The 20,205-nt window shown below is 39.1% G+C and overlaps 1 protein-coding gene and 1 long non-coding RNA gene across 3 annotated transcripts in view; one reads left to right on the plus strand and one right to left on the minus strand.

The window, feature by feature from the left end:
* The window catches only part of LOC309660553, a 56,005-nt gene extending 55,103 nt beyond the window's left edge, over nucleotides 1–902 (minus strand). Inside the window, exon 1 of the long non-coding RNA XR_014263458.1 lies at nucleotides 804–902. This is a non-coding gene — a long non-coding RNA (uncharacterized lncRNA). The remainder of the gene's footprint in view (nucleotides 1–803) is intronic.
* A 210-nt stretch (nucleotides 903–1,112) lies between these two features.
* RNF7 (ring finger protein 7) lies at nucleotides 1,113–7,585 on the plus strand. 2 transcript variants are annotated; one of them, XM_082461363.1, is made up of 3 exons: nucleotides 1,113–1,410; nucleotides 4,973–5,020; nucleotides 6,638–7,585. In XM_082461363.1, exons 1-3 carry the CDS (start codon nucleotides 1,243–1,245, stop codon nucleotides 6,692–6,694), a joined length of 273 nt encoding a protein of 90 aa, XP_082317489.1. In that variant the 5' UTR covers nucleotides 1,113–1,242; the 3' UTR covers nucleotides 6,695–7,585. The 2 variants fall into 2 exon arrangements, with proteins under 2 accessions (XP_082317489.1, XP_082317488.1); XM_082461362.1 differs by having other exon boundaries at nucleotides 1,121–1,417.
* Nucleotides 7,586–20,205: the final 12,620 nt, after the last annotated feature.

Genomic DNA, 20,205 nt, shown 5'->3' on the forward strand with positions numbered 1-20,205 from the left:
GCATCCCTGTTCCTCTGCCAGATTTCTGGAGTTTGGGTAGCCCTGGCCCAGGCACAAGGCCTGACATCAGGAGATGAAGGGATGATTAGGCCCAGTAAGAAGAGGTGGGAGGCTGAGTCCCAAACCTGACACAGCAGGTGTCCACCACTAGGTGGTAGTGGTAATCAAGCATCTTCTTCCGCTCTCTGTGCCTCAGCTTTCTTATCTCTTATCTTTTAAAGAGAGATGTTATCTGCTTTGCTTGGGAAAACATAATAATATGACCCTGGGCTAGCAACAGAAGAACCCTGGTTTCCAAACTGTCACCTTCACGGAAGAGCAGTGTGTTGTTTAAGTTACTCACTTTTCTGGACCTCATTATTCCTACGTATAAAAGGAGGTTAAACTAGATCAGAGGTTCTCAGAGTACAGTCCCCAGGGTTCCTGGGATCCTTTCAGGGGACCAACAAGGTCAAAACTATTTGGATAACAATATTCACAGCTATTTCTCTTCACTCTCTCTTGTGAGTGTACGATATTCTTGTTCTAAGGATAACTTGTAACGGGTTTCTTACTGTTATTTTTAAATGAATTAATACATTTAAATTTTTTCCTGTTTTCTTAAAAAAGAAATATATACGTATGAGTGTGTATACGTATATATCCATCCTACAAAAACAAAAGTTCTTTAATGTCCTAATAATTTTTAAGTGTAAAGGGGTCGCGAGACCAAAAAGTCTGAGAACCGTTGAACCAGATTCCTAGATCGTCATTCATTCACTCAACAAATAACTGCCCCTCCTGAGGCTGCATTTTTTACATACCGAGGAGAAGGTGGTGGTCAAGACATGGTCCCCGCTCCGATGCCGTTTACATTTGGGAGGGACGAGGCAAACGAATATATCAACAAGACAACTTCTGAGAGCGGTAAGTGTCATGAAGGCATAAAGCAGGACACGTGTTTCCTGCGCAGTGGAACCCTCCATTGTGCGGAGTCGGCCCCGGGCCCCTCAGGCCCCTGAGCTGGCCAGGCGCGGGGTCCCGGGGACACCGAGACACCCGGGCACCGGGAAGCGGCGAGCGCTGACGTACGGTGACGTCACTCGGCCGCGCCAGCCAATCGCGGTCGGCCCCAGTCCTGGGCCCGGCGGTGGCCCGCGGCCTGCGGGCGGCGCTGTGGCCCGTTGGGCGGCCCCACGGAGCCGCCATAGCCTCCCGCCTCCCGCGACCCAACGTCTCCGCCGCCGGCCTCGCGCCGCCGCCATGGCCGACGTGGAAGACGGCGAGGAACCCTGCGCCCTGTCCTCTCACTCCGGGAGTGCAGGATCCAAGTCGGGAGGCGACAAAATGTTCTCTCTCAAGAAGTGGAACGCGGTGGCCATGTGGAGCTGGGACGTGGAGTGCGATACGTGCGCCATCTGTAGGGTCCAGGTGATGGGTAAGCGCTGCACGCGAGGCCCGGGCCGCGCTGCGGCCTCCGCGGGCCCGGCTCCGGGCGGGGGGGACAGACCGAGCCTCGGAGAGACTGTTCCGGGAGGAGTGGGGGCGGGGTCGCCCTGCCCCGGTGCCCAGGGACTGCGGGCCACGCCCGAGCTGCCGCCGGTCAGAGGGCTGCGGCCGCCGCCAGGGGCCGTGGGGTCGTTCAGCAGGCGCCCAGCGCCGGGGACTGGTATTCTGGGGAGAGAAACGGGTGGTAAGCAGTGCAAACAAGGTAATTTCAGGTAATGATGGGTGTGATCACGACAATAAAAGTAGGCGATTTGATGGGAGCTGGGAGGAACCACTTCGGTTTGTGTGGCCAGCTACGGCACCCTTTTCAAAAAGCAGATCGCAGAGAGGTCAGGGTCAAGGCCCTGAGTCAGCGGGTCACTAAAGTGGTTCTGGTCACACACAACAAAGCGATGCTCTGGAGTCATCTTCCACGAAAACGACCCCTAGTCGTGCTCTGGAGAGGCGCAGGGAAGAAAAATGTTCCTAGCCGTTGCCTTTCTGGATGGGCTACTGTTCTGCTGGCTTTTAAAGCTGGATGATTCGAGACTGGTCAGATAGCACTCGCTTGGCTTGAACGGGAAGAATGTGAGCCCTTTATTCAGAAACATAAAACTTCATCTCCTTCCTGGTCCCTTCCTATCATAGGATGCCATTTCTTGGAGAAGACAGTGCCCTGAAGTCAGACCTTTATGGAAAACCCTCTTTTACAAATAACTGTTATTTCTTTCTACGATGTTTTTAATAAAAATATTGGACCAAGTGAAACCTTTCAGAACACAGCTTCATCTCGTTATGTTTTATATCGTTTCTGTTTTAAGATCTCCGACCACCTTGAAAAAGAGGTGCTCTTGAAATGCACGTTGTTTTTAAATAGGGCATTTAAAACTCCTAAATTTAAGAGCATCTTAAATGTTATTTCTTGAAGGTAGTTGGAGAACACTGTTTCAGTAGTTTGTAAACTTTGTGTCTTGCACTGAAAAATGAGAGAATTGGAGAAAATAACTTAAAAATTTCTCTCCCTGCTTGAGGAATGAAAATTCAAACCTACCAGCATCAAGCGATTTCTCAATTTACTGTCTCCGCAGTATGCTCTTACGTTTTTTATTCATAAGGATTTGTTTTAAAGAGAATTTACAACCGTGGGATTCAAACAATTTTTATTTTTTACTTTTAAAAGAACTTGATTTCAGATGTGATCTGCTTATATTGCGTATCAAGTTTTAAAAGCACCTAGTTTATTGGCCTGCAATACAGCTCCCTTGTCCTTCCCCTTTCTTAAAAACTAGAATCATAATTTCCAGTTGGAGTGACATTTTTAACTTATCCAGGCGATTTTTGTTCTTTTGTAAGGCAAACTGTTAAAAATTTTATCCCCTAAATTTCCTTTAGTTTAAAAAAAAGAATTTCCTAAAAGAGGATTTTATTTTTCTCCCCAAAGAAAAATTTTAAAATAGTAAACAGAAATGCAAAATTTAAAATAATGGTTGCAATTTTGCAAGAAATAAATTTTCCTGGGATATTTAAAGTAAGTCCAAGTATGGGCTGTAAATGACTCACGGTTCACATTAACTTTCTAATTATAGCAAGTATTCTGCTACTGTGGATTAATGTTGCAGATTTACAACAGCTGTGCTTTGGGTTCAGGAAAGTGTTCTGGCCTAGACCTCTGTATTTTGTTTATGAGGTGTTAAAATCCACTTAGTGGTTAGGTGACAGCAGAAGGAAGTTTGTTTTTTAGCATCATTCTGAAAGGTGTTACTATACTCTTTAGAAATGTGCTGTTTTAGATATTAGGAACATCAGCAAAAGAAAATGTTTTCCTTTATCTGCAACTTTAGTCATTTTTATCCATTTAGGTCATTTTTGATAATGAATCTAAATCAAAGCTATAAGCATAATTCAGAGACTTCTAGATTATACAAAGAGCCCACTTAATCCTATGTCCTTTATATTTGGAATTCATCTCATACGCCTAAATGATTGGTTATGACTTCTGGATCTAAGATTTGCCTGTCAGCCCATTCTGATGTAGTTGACACTCTCTCCCTGGGTTTCCACTCTCCCCCCCTTCATTCTGAAAGCAGCAGATGGCACAGCAAGCAAGCACTGGTGAGGAAGAGGCAACCAGGTTTGCTAGTGCTGTCAAGTTACGAAGAGCCAGAGTAGCCTTCCACAGCTGTATGTTAACGTGGACGTTTGAGATAACTTTTTGGAGCCTTGTTTTCCTAATTTGTAAAAGAGACAGTTGGGATCGTGAGCTCTAATTCTGTGATTACACAGAACCAGAGCCCTGTCTTCAGCCTTATATCGTGATCCTTATGATATTTAGTTGTTTGCCTATCTACCTCGCCGTTTACTGGTGAGACCAGGGACCCAGAGTTGGTCATTTTGGTGTCCGCAGTGCATTACTCTTTGCACAGAGTAGATACTCAGTAACTGTGGAATTGAAGAAGGCCTCAGGAGGCGGGGGTTGTTTTTAATCCACGCTGAAGAGGCCAGGGTGGTGTGTTTTCTTAAGGGTGAGAGCGTGCAGAGAGGAGCAAACAAATGCCTGAGCATGATGCAGTGTAAGAAGAGAAGCAGGCTTCAGCTCCACCGTGCTTCTATTTTTACAGAATTATTTTCCTCCAATTTATGTTAAAAACTATTTTTTTCTGTTGGTTTGAACTTCCTTTTATCCAACTTTGACTCCTTTCAGCTAGTGAATGAGTCCATTTCATTGGTTCCTAAAATATTCTATATTACCTCCTTCATCAAACAAATAGTAGTACAGATTCAATTTTGAAGACTTCTAGTATCCCCTTTTGGTTCCCATTCCTCATGTTTTCTCCCAAGTAATTTATTAAAATATTTTACTGTTGTTGGGTAAATGCTTTGGGCTCAGACTTATTTATAAAGGGAGCATTTCCTTAAAAAGAAAAAAAGAGAACCTAGTATTTAGGAGTTTTTTACATTTAATTTTTATAGAGATTATACAATCACATAACTTAAAAACTTGAGAAAGTACACGGTGAAAACTCCTTCCCATTCCATCCCCTCCCAGGTAAACTTTATTATTAGTTTCTTGGATATCCTTCTAGAGTTTCTATCTATGTGTAAGCAAATACCAATATATATGCATGGCTTATTTAAAAGGATGTCTTGAAAATAAACTACTCATAAGGTTGATCTGTGTGAACATGCCCAGTGAGCTTATAACTCCTAATATAGTGGAGTATAGCATATTTTTCTCTGGTGGTTACATCCAAGTTCTTTTCATCAGAGCTTGTAAAAATAGAGGGTCAGTAACCCTTGTGAAATTGCTCGTGGTCATAAGTAAATTAGTAGAGTGCCTTGTACTTTATTCATCTTTAAGCACTTATGTTCAGATGAGGAATTAAAAGTATGAGTCTTTTAATCTACATCTCTAACCCTTTGGGCCTTTATTTGACTTTGAAGTGTATGGGTTTTAAAAATTGCATTCTGAGCATCAGAATGAGAATTGCTATTTGTTTACTTTTAGATGCCTGTCTTAGATGTCAAGCTGAAAACAAACAAGAGGATTGTGTTGGTATGTTGTAATTTTGTTCTCTTGCTTTTTCAACTGAAGGTTTTCTCTCAGTGGGGATGTTTGAATTCGCAATTAAGATTGACTTTATCAATACACAAAAATAAACTGTAAAGCAGTGATCCATTGTTAATATAAAATGTGTTGGTTCTCAAATGGTCTTAATAGAATTAATCTGTAAGTCCTTCAATTGCTTTAATTGAGGAGAATTGGTTATATATTCTAGACATGGACATGGTAAACATTTTGATAATCAAAAAAGAAATAATCATTTTCTATTAAGAAAAGTATAAAATAAGGAATTTGCCAAAGCATCCTTCAAGTTTTGAGTATGTTACAGGTTAGTTTTGGTCAGTCAGGGTTTTATTTTAACAAAGCATTTCAGTATTCAATATTCTTTTATGATCCGGTATTTAACTTTTCTACCAAGGTAAAAACAATTCTAAATCTCAAGATTTTTTTGGATGTAGTTTATAGATAGAAGTTTGTTAAATTTTACTTACATCTGGGACTACAGAAGTTGTCTTAGGCCAAATATTTAAGCAACTCAAAGGTTTTTATGTCCTAGTTCTTGAGGTTATCACTTCTACATTGCTATATAAAAGTGTTTAAAGATTTTCCTGAAAGGAAAGGTTACCTTGTGTTTGTGTGGTTTACATATAGCTTCTTAATGATTTATGTAGTTTTGATCAAATCCTGTTTCTTCCTCCCAAAAGACTTAGATTGAGTCCCCTAGCTTCCTACTCCTACAACCAATTTTCACAAAAAGGTTTGTCTCCTGTTTTTTTTTTACTATTTCTTTTATTGTTCTGTTATAGCTCAGTTGGTCAAGCAAGGGATAAATGAAGCCCATGTTTGAGATTGTATCCCAGATTATGGGTGATTTCCCTTGGTTAAAATTTTTTCTTCGATTCTGTTTGTTTTAAAAATATTCATTTGGGAATTGTGAGGTGTAGGCCAGCTTTCTTTGATCACAGAGAGACCCTTTTCTTGAAAGAGACCTCTCTTTCAAAGCCAGCCACTTTGAAAATTCCATTCTGTTTGTCACGTGAGGAATTGCACTGCCTGTGGATGACTTAACACAGATCCTCACCACTTCCAGAAAACAACTCATTAGAGGTACAACTAATAATGTTTAGAAGCATGTCACCTGTTTATAATAGCCTGCTATGAGCTAAAAACATTTAAAATTCATTATATCTTGCTAAATAAAAATCAGGAGGACATTTTTCAGTAAAATAAAGCCCCAGAGGGCTCCAGGGTCAGTGCCTGACTGAGGTAGTCTGGGATCTAAGGAAGACTCAAGTCTTTTAATCTCCTAACTTGAGAAAGACACCATGTGGAGCTATGTAGGAACTGGGGGCCACCACAGCACCCACAGATTCTAAACAGTGATGGAAAGTTCCCAAGCACAGTGGTTTATCTCATTTCTTAAGTGTAATTTACATATGTAAGGTTCCATTTCTTTATAGCTAGAAAAAATTATTTTGACCAGTTAATAACCGTCTTTATTCAAGATTACGAACCCTAATTATTACATAATTGAAAATAAGCTAGAATTTTGAGCTCGGTAGTTTAAATTGAAATATGTAATGTCAGATATTCTTTTTTTTCTTTCAGTCGTCTGGGGAGAATGTAATCATTCCTTCCATAACTGCTGCATGTCCCTGTGGGTGAAACAGAACAATCGCTGCCCGCTCTGCCAGCAGGACTGGGTGGTCCAAAGAATCGGCAAATGAGAGCAGTGGAAGGTGTTCTTTGTGCAGTTGTTCCAAGCCCTGGTGGATCTTGTTATCAGGTGCCCTACAAAGGCTAGAACTCTCCAGGGGACTAATTCTTTGAATCGGAGGCGGTGGATCTGTGGTCTTTTGGGACTCATCAGAGGCACGGGTTAGCCTTTTTCAGTTTTATTTTCAGAAATTCTCTACAGTTAAGAAGATAATTTATTCAAGATGGTCTTTCCTACCTCTGTGGTATGTGTCTCACACACTGCTTATAAGTGCTATAAAGGAGAGAACTATAAATTGAACGACGTTTATAATTTACCTACTGATAGCCAAGGAGCTACGGAAGCAGTTCCGTTCAGAAGAGAACTTTTTGCATGCTTATGGTTGATCAGTTAAAAAAAAAAACCAATGTTATAGTAACAAATAAAGTGCAGTTGAAAACCCAACTCTTATCCTTAGTCTGTTCCTAATATTTATTTTTGGCAGGGAGGGGGATGATTCATGAAATCTTTATTTGATATAATGAGAATTTTAAGTTTAGACCAGTGAACAGGGTAAATAAAATTTAACCTTTGGTTGTATGAGATTTCAGTTGTCTTCTACGTTATCATCCTCTGTCTCTGACTCATCAAGGAAACCTAGATCTGCACTCACCTCACTGTTCAATTACTGAGTGGTAAAGGACAGAAGTATTTTCAAGTTCTGGTCATATTGCGTTGTAATTTAACTGTGTTTTAGGTGGAACGTTAATGAGGGGAAAATGTTTACCATTGTAGCATTGGATCAAAAAGTTTATTTTATCACACGATGTTTTAATAAACGGTTTATTCTGTTTACCTCATTTGAATTGTCATTATTGCAATTTTATGCACAACCTTCAACTTAATAAGCTAATTTGTCGACTGAATGCTTTTGTTTAATTTGAAAAAATATTCATTTGTTCTTTCATTGGTAATAATAAAATTTTAACTTTATTTCCTAGAAACATAAGTGTAAGAAAATACTTAAATTTTATCAAACCAACTCACATTCAGTGGAAGTTATCTTGGAACAATTTATGAACCACAATTTATGAACCCATGAATTTTTCCATAATAGAGGCTACTGCTATGCATTTAAAAAACCAAAATCTTAACCATTCACTTCTGCAGTTTCAGAGTTTGCCAACCTGAATCTCTTTGAATCTAAGGAATGTGGATACATAAAAGAATATTAAAAATATAATAATTAAAATAAAAATTAGAATTCTGAATGCCTTCACCTTGCCTATTTCTTAATCAGATTTCTTGTAGATTTTGCTTTATTATCTTTTTTTCACAATTATCTACTGAAAGAATTAATCACAGCATACAAATGTGTTTGGACCATTTGAATGTGTTTCTTGTGCAGTAAGCTGTTTTAGCAGCTCTTTATTCTTTGTAAAAGGTTGTGCTATAAAATGTGAACTAAATATTTGGCTTTGCAATGAAGAGAAATAGAATGTTGAGTTATTTCTGTCACTATGACAGTATGTAAATGAAATGTAAAGGATGGTGGTAATAAGTTGATTTTCCACACGGCAAAACTGCAGGCCCACCGCCTAACAAAGCTCTGTTTCTATTACACATCAGCATCTGAGAGTAGAAGAGGAGGAGGGACTGGGACAAAGCAGCACTGATCCTACCCAACCTGGGATGATGTCAGCTCATTTGCATAGCCATCTGAAAGTTCAGTACACGTTTCATCAGAAAGAACACGCTGTGACATTTATGAATTCCGATGCAAAGGTTAAGCATTGAATAGGTTTTTCTTTCCATTTGATTAAACAATGTTGAATTTTACTTCACTAGTGTATTGGAAACACATTTGTCATCTTTGGCTATATAACTTTCCATCTATGCAAGTTGCATTCTTGTATTAACAGCTGACATCTAAGTAAATCTCACCCTACCAAACCCATTACTTCCTTTTTATAAAAAAAAAGTCCCCTTTACTATCCTGAAGTGAAATTCATAAATATATCTCCACACATAATTAAAATGTATACAATAATAATTGTAATATAAAGTAGAAATAAAAGGAAAGTAATTTATAATTCATTTCTTTTTCAGTATGTAAATGCTTGAGCGCAGTTACACCAGAAGGCATAATGAAGTAGGCTGATGAGTGCGTGCGTGTGTGTGTGCGTGTGTGTGTAGTGTGTGTAATCACTACACGAAGACAGCAACAGTGTAGACTATTGTGACTCAGAAACATGAGGAACATTTCCATTGATAAGACTTTTTTCCCTCGAAATGGTGAACTGTGCTAGTAAAGTTCTGAACAACACAAATTTACAATCTTGATTTGCAATTTAGTTGCATATTTGGAAACCTCAATGGATTTTAAAGCGATGTGAAAATGTACTTTGTGTTTGTATGGAAAAAGAAGTTAGGTTCTAGGCTCAGATAATAATAAACAGACTTTCTACTACATGAATGAACCTTCGAAAGTCACTCAGGGTGCTGAACCATGTTTCTTCATGTGAGACTGTCTCACACGTTACAAGACACCAGAATTCCCTGGCCTCCACCCACCAAACACCAGTGGTGCCATCAGTCTTTGTGCCATCCAAAGAGAACATTTCCGAAACATCCCCTTTAGAGGTAGCATTGGCTGGCTGGGGAGCAGCGGTTTAAGTGCTTGTACAGGCAATTACATACTTTGCTGCCACTGTCCTAATCCTAATATGACACACACAATAATTTTTTTAAGTATAAAGGGTTCAGAATTTTGAATAACTGCTATCCTAAAAAGAAGAGTTCATAGAGCCAAATCTTAGAGACCTGTGGCCTCTTCTCTAGAGGTGTGAACAGCTATTAAATTAGTGTTTAATACCTAGGACACACATATGATGGTGAACACTCACTTTAGGCTTAAAGAAGAAGCCTAAAATTGTTTTATAGAACTGAAGCTAATGTAGGAGGCTTTACGATCAGAAAAAACATTTTTTTAATTGTTCCTTTAGAAGTTTGGTAGACATCTGATAAGAAAGGTAACTGTTAAAACAATGCTTTGTTGCTTTTTTAGAACATTGCCAAGGGCTAACTTTGGCTAATGCTCTGAAAAGAAAATGAGAAAATTTACATGTTTACTTTAGTAAGCCGTTGTTTTAAAAAATACTTAAAACATTACTGATTTGGATGTAAGGAAAATTGGAATTAAAGTACAAATAAAATTTAAGCTATTTTATATTGAATGTCTGCTTGATGTAACAAAATACATGAGAAATGTTTACATGATCGTTCCTCTCTTGCCATCTTTTTTTTTTTTGGCCATGCCACGCGGCATGTGAGATCTTCGTTCCCCGACCAGGGATGGAACCTGTGCCCCCTGCAATAGAAGTGCAGAGTCTTAACCGCTGGACCATCCCTCTTTTGCCATCTTTATGTCATTCCATTTCTACCACGGTTAGATTTTGTTCAACAAAATATGTCTTACAGGAAAAGTATTTTCTCTGCATTTTGCTACTCAGTTTAAAGGCTGAGAGCTGAAACTCTAGTGCCAGGATACCTGGATTTGCATCCCAGTGCCACCATTTATTTGTGTGACCTTGAGCAAGTTACTTGACCTCTCTTTACCTAAGTTTCCTCATGTACAATGTAGATAATAATAATAATACCTACCTCAGTAGATCATTCTGAGGATTGAAGACGAAATGGATTAATACACATGTAAAACTGACAACAGTTTCTGGCACATAGTAAGTGCTACTGTTGTTACTTCATTTTAGTCATTTTTGGAAGCTCCTTTAATAGAAGTGGCACTTGAAAAATAACGTGTTTTTAGTTATGGGGTAAAGCACTCCTAACTGTTCTCAACAAAAGTTTTGTAAGAAAAAGTTAATTGTCGTAAACATGTTAGATTACTTGTAGGGCTATGAGCTTTTGTGGAGGATGGTAATGAGGCCTTCATGACTTGCCTGTTAACATTTATTTCTAATCATTCAGTCAACATGATTTCCAGATTTTATATTAAGAAAAGGTTCTGTAAATGTTGAGCTCTATTTTTAATTTTAGGTTTCCCATCTTAGTAGAAATATTTCATCAGACCTTGCAGATATGAATATAGCAGTACCTTTTTAAAAATTTTATTGAAGAATAGTTGATTTACAATGTGTTAATTTCTGCTGTACAGCAAAGTGATTCAGTTTTATATATATATATATATATATATATATATATATATGTGTGTATAAAGTTCCCTGTGCTATACAGTAGGGCCTTGTTGTTTATCCATTCTATATATTATAGTTTGCGTCTGCTAATCCCAAACTCCCAGTTCATCCCTCCCCCACCTGCCTCCCCCTTGGCAACCACAAGTCTGTTCTTTATATCAAGCACTACATTTTTTGACCACTTGATTTTGGAGATATCCACATGTTTAGAAAATCAGTCTTTTTGACAGCCCTCAGTTTTTATCTTGAAAGACTTTCAAAGCAGGAATAAGCTTTACAATCGATCTGCTTTCTCTTGTCCGTGCACTTGATAAACCTGAGCCAGTGGTTAGAACTCAACCTGCTTTTCCTAGGTTGGCTGCAAGCAAGCTTTCCTCTGAGTGACTATAGCTGCCATATAGCATAGTAGTGAGATGGCAATTCTGGAGCCACTCAGCCTGGCTTGGAATCTCAGCTCCATCTGTGTGATATTGCACAAAGTCCTTAACTTCTCTGTGCCTATTTCCTCAACTAAAATGGAATAATAATATTATCTACCTTATAGAGCTGCCATGAAGATTAAATGAATTCGTGCATGTTAACTGCCTAGAACAATGCCTGAAACAGAGTTAGGCACTCAGTAAATGGTAGCCATCATTATAGATCACTACTGCCACTGCCAATCTCTGGCTTAATTAGAGAATGGCCTTTCGGAAAGGTATATTGCTTGCAATGATGCTTCTTGTAAGAATCCTGATGTTTGTGTGCACCTACAACCTGTAAAGAACTGTCAAGATGGGTTTTTAGGAGAATGGTTTTCAACCTTTCTTTTTTTTTTTTTTTAATCCACCTCAACACATCCGAAAAGCACATTTCTATCAGTAACAATGGGCTCTCCCACAAAGATTCCCAAAAAAGTGTGTGTGTAGCAAACGGGCAGGGAGGAGAGTTAGAAACAACCGCCCAGATGAAAATCTCAGGTAAAAAATGTGGAACTATTTTAGCACAAACAAAATGTTCTATGCCAGTTGCATTTTATCCTAGCCTCTAAGGAGAAGCCTACTAACTATCTAAATTTATTGGAACTTATATAGAATATGTAACTAAATTCTCTCTACCAAAATTTTAGTGTAATAGAATAATCAGAATTCTTGCCAGACCACCAGGGCTGTGACTTTATAAATCCAAATACTACATAGCGTAGAACAAGCTTTGCATGGTTGGTATACAATCATCTAAGAATTGTAGCGATTCTTAGACCCTCCTTGTAAATTAACCCCTGCAGTGCTAACCCCTGCTCTGCTTCTTCTACTTTTATAAACATTATATATGTATGAGAGTACATATTGATAATAAAATGTGATTATTTATTGCTTGCCATAACAATAGAAGGAATTTAAATACAAAGAAGTTTGCTATCTTCAGATAGACAGGGCCTGTTAGGGCATGTTCAATTTACAATGGAATTGTGGAGTGGAATGTAGTGAGTCTTCGAAGAGACATGCAGTGTTCTGGGAAGTAGAAGGGACAAAACATATTCTCTTGCAACATTTACAGTACAGTCAGCCCTCTGTATCTGCGGCTTCTACATCGAGGATTCAACCATCCAGGTCAAAAGTATTCTCAAAAAAAAAAAAAAAGGTTACAGAAAGTTCCAAAAAAGCAAAACAAATTTGTCATGCACTGGCAATTATTTATAAAGCATTCACATTGTGTTAGGTAGCATAAGTAATCTAGAGTTGATTTTAAGTATGAGGAGAATGTGTGTAGATTCTATGCAAATACCACACCAGCATCCTCAGATTTTGGTATCAGGCGAGGGTCCTGGAACCAATCCCCAACAGATACTGAGGGATGACTGCGTATGACTATGAGGTTCATTTCTTGTGTGGATCATGAAAACCCATTTCTCTTTTATTTAGCAATATGTGATATGTATGAGCTCCCTAGCATTTCTGGGGTGAGAACAGGCGGCCCCTTAAAGTACTTGCTCGTATTGCCTACCAACCTTGCCGTCAGTTCTATCAACACCCCACACACCCTCATGTTTGCCTGGTGGTACCCTTCTATGTAGGGCAATGGGAGAAAGGGGCCTGCCCATTGACAAAAAGTCTCCCTTAAGGAAGAAAATAACATGTAAAATCATTTCTTTCTTGAAGGGTATAGATCTGTGTTATTGAAGAGTGTAGCCACTAGCCAATAAATTTAAATTAATTAAAATAAAATTTAAAATTCAGTCCTTTAGTTATACTAGCCGCATTTCAAGTGCCCAGGAGTCACATGTGGATGGTGGCTTCCATATTGGATATCACACACAGAACATTTCCCTCATGGGAGAAAGTTCTGTTGGACAGTGCAGGTGTAGATCATCCATTTGTAAGGTATTTCTATCAGAATTAAGGAATAATGGGAGCCTCAGGCATATCAAACTCTGTTTTAAGTGACCTTCCACCTTCCCTTTAAAAGATTATCTCTGGAAGCTAGAATGCTGAACATGAGCCTTATTTTACTAATTAAATCTTATCCTTGACAAAGAAAGAATTAAACATTGTTTTTAATTTATTTTATTGAAGTATAGTTGATTTACTGTGTTATGTTAATTTCTACTGTACAGCAAAGTGATTCAGTCATATATATAGAAAATATGAAATATTTATATATATACACATTCTTTTTCATATTCTTTTCCATTATAGTTTATCACAGGATATTCAGTATCGTTCCCTGTGCTATACAGTAGGACCTTGTTGTTTATCCATTCTGTATATAATAACTTGCATCTGCTAACCCCAAACTCCCACTCCATCCCTCACCCATCCTACCTCCCCCTTGGCAACCACAAGACTGTTCTCTATGTCTGTGAGTCTGTTTCTGTTTCATAGAAAAGTTCATTTGTGTCATATTTTAGATTCCACACATAAGTGATATCATATGGTATTTATCTTTCTCTTTCTGACTTGGTTCACTTATATGATAATATCTAGGTCCATCCATGTTGCTGTAAATGGCATTATTTCATTATTTTTTGTGGCTGAGTAGTATTCCATTGTATATATGTACCACATCTTCTTTAACCATTCATCCGGGTTTTTTTGTTTTTTTTAATAAATTTATTTATTTTATTTTTGGCTGCGTTGGGTCTTCGTTGCTGCGCATGGGCTTTCTCTAGTTGCGGTGAGCGGGGGCTACTCTTCATTGCGGTGCACGGGCTTCCCATTGCAGTGGCTTCTCTTGTTGCAGAGCATGGGCTCTAGGTGCATGGGCTTCAGTAGTTGTGGCACGTGGGCTCCAGAGCACAGACTCAGTAGTTGTGGCACATGGGCTTAGCTGCTCCACGGTATGTGGGATCTTCCTGAACCAGGGCTCGAACACGTGTGCCCTGCATTGGCAGGCAGATTCTTAACCACTGCACCACCAGGGAAGCCCCTAACCATTCATCTGTTGAGGGACATTTAGGTTGTTTCCATGTGTTGACTATTGTGAATAGTGCTGCAGTGAACACTGGGGTGCATGTATCTTTTCAAATTATAGATTTCCCCAGATATATGCCCAGGAGTGAGATTGCAGGATCATATGGCAACTCTATTTTTAGTTTTTTTGAGGAACCTCCATACTGTTCTTCATAGTGGCTGCACCAACTTACATTCCCACCAACAGTGCAGGAGGGTTCCCTTTTCTCCACACCCTCTCCAGCATTTGTTTTTTGTAGACTTTTTTGATGATGGCCAAGAATTAAACATTTTTAAACCTTTAGCTGGTCAATTTATTGTACCTAGGCGGGGAAAAACCCAAATACAGAAATTCAAAATTATTTGAAACACCCCGGTATTAAGTATAAAAAAGATTGTTGACATAGTTTCCTGTTCTTTAAGTCTTGTAAGAATTTCTTATACTTTCAAAATTACAATATTTTAAACTATAAATTCATATAGCTGCTTTTGTGTCCTTGATAGATTTATAGCAGTGCTTCTCAACGAGGGGTGATTTTGCACTGTAAGGGACATTTGGCAATGTCTGGAGACATTTGTGGTTGTCACAACTAGAGACAGGGGTGCTACTGGAATCTAGTGGGTGGAAGCCAGGGATGGTGCTAAACATCCTACGGTGCACAGGACAGTCTCCCACAGCAAAGGATTATGGGGCCCCAAATGTCAATAGCACTGAAGTTGAGAAATCCTGGTTAATGCTAATTTATATACATTTTTATAATATTTTTGAGAAGTTGGAATTCCCTATTAGAAACTTGCTGAAATATGGTCAATAACAATGATAAAACTTGCATAACACTATGCACCAAATTCTCTTCTAAGAGCTTTACATGTATTAACTCATTTAATCCTCACAAAAACCCTTTTCCATTATCATTAACTCTTTTTTTCTTTTTTTTTAATTTATTTTTGGCTGCATTGGGTCTTCATTGCTGCACGCGAGCTTTCTCTAGTTGCGGCGAGCGGGGGCTACTCTTCATTGCAGTGCGTGGGTTTCTCATTGCAGTGGCTTCTCTTTGTTGTGGAGCACGGGCTCTAGAGGCTTCAGTAGTTGTGGCACGTGGACTTCAGTAGTTGTGGATCGAGGGCTCCAGAGCGCAGGCTCAGTAGTTATGGCGCACAGGCTTAGTTGCTCCGCAGCATGTGGGATCCTCCCAGACCAGGGCTTGAACCCGTGTCCCCTGCATTGGCAGGCGGATTCTTAACCACTGTACCACTAGGGAAGCCCTATCATTAACTCTTTTTACAGCTAAGGGAACATAAACACAAGAGGCTAAGTAACCTGCTGCTATGGACTAAATGGTGTCCCCCCAAAATTAATTTATATGTCCTAGTCATATGGGATTGACGGTCTTATAAGAAAAGAAAGAGATCTCTCTTTCTCTCTCTCTCTCTGTGTCTCCTTCCACCCTGGCACCCCATATGCACAGAGAAAAGACCACGTGCACACACAACAATGTAGCCATCTGTGAACAAGCGAGAGCCCTCACCAGACACTGACCCTGATGTCACCTTGATCTTAGACTTTCCAGCCTCCAGAACTGTGAGAAAATAAATTTCTGTTGTTTAAGCCACCCAATCTATGGTATTTGGTTAAGGCAGCTCAAGCTAAAACACCTGCCTAACTTTACAACACTAGTAAATGAAAAGCAGGATGTGAATCCAGGCAGACTAGTTCTAGAATCTGTGTTTCACCACTAGCTTATATTGTCTCAAAAGAATACTTTATTTAAATATATTTTTCTCCAAAATTGCTTTTGTAAATTTTGTTCACATATTTCCGTTTTCAGTTCTGTGAAGACACACGCATATGTCTTTATTCATAGCTGTAGTTTAGAGCTGTATATTCTGTGTTTTCAACTACTGGCCAAGCCATTTCATTGTGTTCTGTACCATTTCGTCATGTTCTATACCATTTTACTGTGCTCTAGTATACTTCTGTAATATCTGATCTAAATTCAAACATTCCAAAGAGGTACAAACTATTATGTATAAAATAAGCTGCAAAGATATATTGTACAACACAGGGAATATAGCTAATATTTTATAATAACTATAACTGGAGTATAACCTTTAAAAATTGTGAATCACGGACTTCCCTCGTGGTGCAGTGGTTAAGAATCCGCCTGCCAATGAAGGGGACACGGGTTCGAGCCCTGGTCTGGGAAGATCCCACATGCCGTGGAGCAACTAAGCCCGTGTGCCACAACTACTGAGCCTGCGCACTAGAGCTTATGAGCAACAACTACTGAGCCCAGGTGCCACAACTACTGAAGCCCACGTTCCTAGAGCCCATGCTCCTCGACAAGAGAAGCCACCGCAATGAGAAGCTCGTGTGCCGCAACTAGAGAAAGCCCGTGCACAGCAACAAAGACCCAATGCAGCCAAAAATAAATAAATGAATAAATAAATAAATAAATAAAAGAGTAGGCACATATGACAAGATCATTGGTTAAAAACAAATAATGTATTAAAGTGTTTGGTACATTTTTCATGAATGCTCAAACAATACTGAAGCAGGTTATTACTAGATTTATCAATGTTTTAAAATTTGGTTCCCATAGTAAATAACATGGTGAAAAATGTTAATCCCTTCTGTTCATGTAGAAGTATAATTATGTCTCAACACTTGGAGTTCCTTGAAAAACTTATGTCCTTAATAAAGCCAGGTTTGGTAAACAGATAATGGTGCAAAATATAAAGAGTTAATTTCATGTTTGGTCTGGTATCTTCTTTTAAACACTAGTGAATCAGCTGGCAATACTTTTGGCAGCAAATAACAGAAAAACTGACCACACCGGCTTAAAAAGATAGAGGACAATTGTCTCACACAATAAGAAGCCTAGGGTAGGAAGTCCAGGGCTAGTACAATGGTCGCAGTGCCATCAGGAACCAGACTCTCTCCTTTCTGCTCTTGACATCTTCATCTTAAAATCTCATTCCCATGCCCTCTCCCTCACAGTCCCAGGATGGCTGCTGTTTTGCATGCCTCGTATTCACATTTTTGGAGAAATGTGAGGGGGAAAAGGATTTTTTTTCTTTTTTTTTTTTTTTAAAGGATATTTATTTTACTTTTTTTTTAAAAGGAATTCCTTTATTTTTATTTTCTATTTATTTATTTATTTATTTTTGGCTGTGTTGGGTCTTCGTTTCTGTGCGAGGGCTTTCTCTAGTTGCGGCATGCGGGGGCCACTCTTCATCGTGGTGCGCGGGCCTCTCATTATCGCGGCCTCTCTTGTTGCGGAGCACAGGCTCCAGACGCGCAGGCTCAGTAGTTGTGGCTCACGGGCCTAGCTGCTCCACGGCATGTGGGATCTTCCCAGACCAGGGCTCGAACCCGTGTCCCCTGCATTGGCAGGCAGATTCTCAACCGCTGTGCCACCAGGGAAGCCCAGGATATTTTTTTCTTTAGCAAGACTTTGACTTCTATTCGGGAAGGGCTGTCCTTCCCAATGTCTTTAGTCTATTACTCATTGGCCAGAATTATGTCACACAGCCCCTTCTAGATGCAAAGGGAAAGAGAGATGAAGTTTGGCTTTCCAGCTGTTACAGTAGAGGAATAAAAGAGGAAAAGTAATTGGGAATAGGTGTTGAATGAATCAACCTATATTATCTGCCACGATTCATGTTAACAAATAACTTAACAATTGTTTATAGATGGGGAGTTGCTGCTACATGTGAAACCATGCCCCATAGGGTTCACGGAAGCTGGTGACTACCAGAAATTCTTGAGCTTGTCTTACAGAACAGCAAATAAGGGAACAGCTTGTTAAAAACCCCTCTGCTTATAACCTGCCTTTACTGGTTAAGCTCGCTTTAGTTTTAACTCTATAAAAAAATCATGTTATACAGGCTGTAACACCACTTTTATATATTTTCCCTAACTCTAATTGTATGCAAAGATTATAGAGTAATTGGTCTTTGTATTTTGAAACTTCGAACTGAAATAGCACATGGAATCTTTTACAAATAAAAATGGTTACTTCTACAGTCGTCCTGAGAAATTTAAAGTGTTTGGAAAGATATAAATCTAATGCTCTTACCTAGCTATCTTATTTCTGCCTTCACTGCCTTCCTGCAAAACATTCAGCTTCTCTACTAGAGAACATGATCAGTCAACAGAATACTGCCTGATAAGGCCATATTATCAACAAAAGCTTAATTAAGGAGCTGGATATTGGGCAAAATAATTGAAAAGATACTTCGAAAAAGAAGATATAGAAATAGGCAGTCAGCACATGAAAATACGCCTAACATTCCTCATCAGAAATGCAAGTTAAAATTGCCATGAAATACCTCTACACACCCTGTAGGACAGCTCAAGTTTAAAAGACTGATAACACCACGTCTTGGTGAAGATGTGAAGGCTCTGAAATTCTCCTACATTGCTGGTGGGAATGAAAAATGGAACAGCCATTTTGGAAAACAGAAAGCAGTATCATAAAAAGTTAAGTATGCATCTACCCTATGACTCAGCAATTCTATTCCTAGGTATTTGCCCAAGAAAAATGAAAACATTTGTCCACAAAAAGACATAGATGAATTAAAGGAGCTTTTTTCATACTTATACTAGCCCCAAACTGGAAACAACCCAAATGTCCATCAACAGAAGAATAATGTTCTATTCATAGAATGGAATGAATTGAATAGCAGAAGAAAAAAAAAAAGGAAAAACTGATGCATGCTACAATATGTATGAATCTCAAAACATTGTGTTGAGCAAAAGAATCCAGTCATAAAAGGGTCCTTAACTACATGATTCTGTTTCTACGAAGTTCAAGAAGAGGCAAAACTAAGCTGCAGTGATAGAAATCAGAAGAATGGTAGCTTCTCAGCAGGGCTATTGACTGGAAAAGGCATAAGAAAATTTTCAGTGGTGATAGAAATGTTCTATAAGTTGACTTGGGTGATGGTTACATGAGTTTATACATTTGTCAAAACTCTTCAAACTGTACACTTAAGATCTATACATTTTGCTCTATGTAAAATAAACCCACATGTAAAAAGAGAAATGGGGACTTCCCTGGTGGCACGGTGGTTAGGAATCCACCTGCCAATACAGGGGACACGGGTTCCAGCCCTGGTCCAGGAAGATCCCACATGCCACGGAGCAACTAAGCCCGTGCACCACAACTACTGAGCCTGCGCTCTAGAGCCCGCGAGCCACAACTACTGAGCCCACATGCCGCAACTACTGAAGCCTGTGCACCTAGAGCCCATGCTCTGCAAAAAGAGAAGCCACCACAATGAGAAGCCTGAGCACCGCAACGAAGAGTAGTCCCTGCTCGCCACAACTAGAGAAAGCCTGCGCACAGCAACGAAGACCAAAACACAGCCAATAAATAAATAAATAAATAAATAAATAAATTTAGAAAACAGAAAGAGATATTATTATTTAAGATCACAGCCAACACCCTTTTACACTTGCTACTAAGTGGAAAATACAAGAAAATGCATTAATGGTTGTTCCATTTGTCTTATTGTTCAACTCTTCAAGAAAGCACTCAAATCAAAATAATTGTGTTTCTCATCTTGTTCTGGTCCCCTGTGGAGGTAATCTGAGAAAGCTCCTTGGAGTTCATTAGAAGGGCTACATTTTCAAGAAGTTTAGCAAAATGCAGAAGAAATAAGTAAAGCAAGAAGTGATTTTTTAAAAGAGCAAACGTTTTATTCTTTCCAACTCTCTTCTAGAATGTTTCTCAGGGTTTTAAATGTACAAAATCTTAGAGCTGCCCCCTATTATAAGATGGAAATTTGAGGGTAGCCTGAAATTCTTCACTGCACTCTAAACTGAACAAC

Source organism: Balaenoptera physalus, assembly GCF_965194825.1.
Source record: "Balaenoptera physalus genome assembly, chromosome: 4".
Lineage (NCBI taxonomy): Eukaryota > Metazoa > Chordata > Mammalia > Artiodactyla > Balaenopteridae > Balaenoptera > Balaenoptera physalus.

What these genes read in the sequence shown, in the direction of transcription:
- RNF7 (XM_082461362.1), top strand. Translation starts at nt 1,243, where the DNA reads ATGGCCGACGTGGAAGACGGCGAGGAACCCTGCGCCCTGTCCTCTCAC. An exon ending in CTGTAGGGTCCAGGTGATGG is followed by an intron (nt 1,418 to 4,972) that starts GTAAGCGCTGCA and finishes GTTTACTTTTAG; the next exon opens with ATGCCTGTCTTAGATGTCAA. An exon ending in CAAACAAGAGGATTGTGTTG is followed by an intron (nt 5,021 to 6,637) that starts GTATGTTGTAAT and finishes TTTTTCTTTCAG; the next exon opens with TCGTCTGGGGAGAATGTAAT.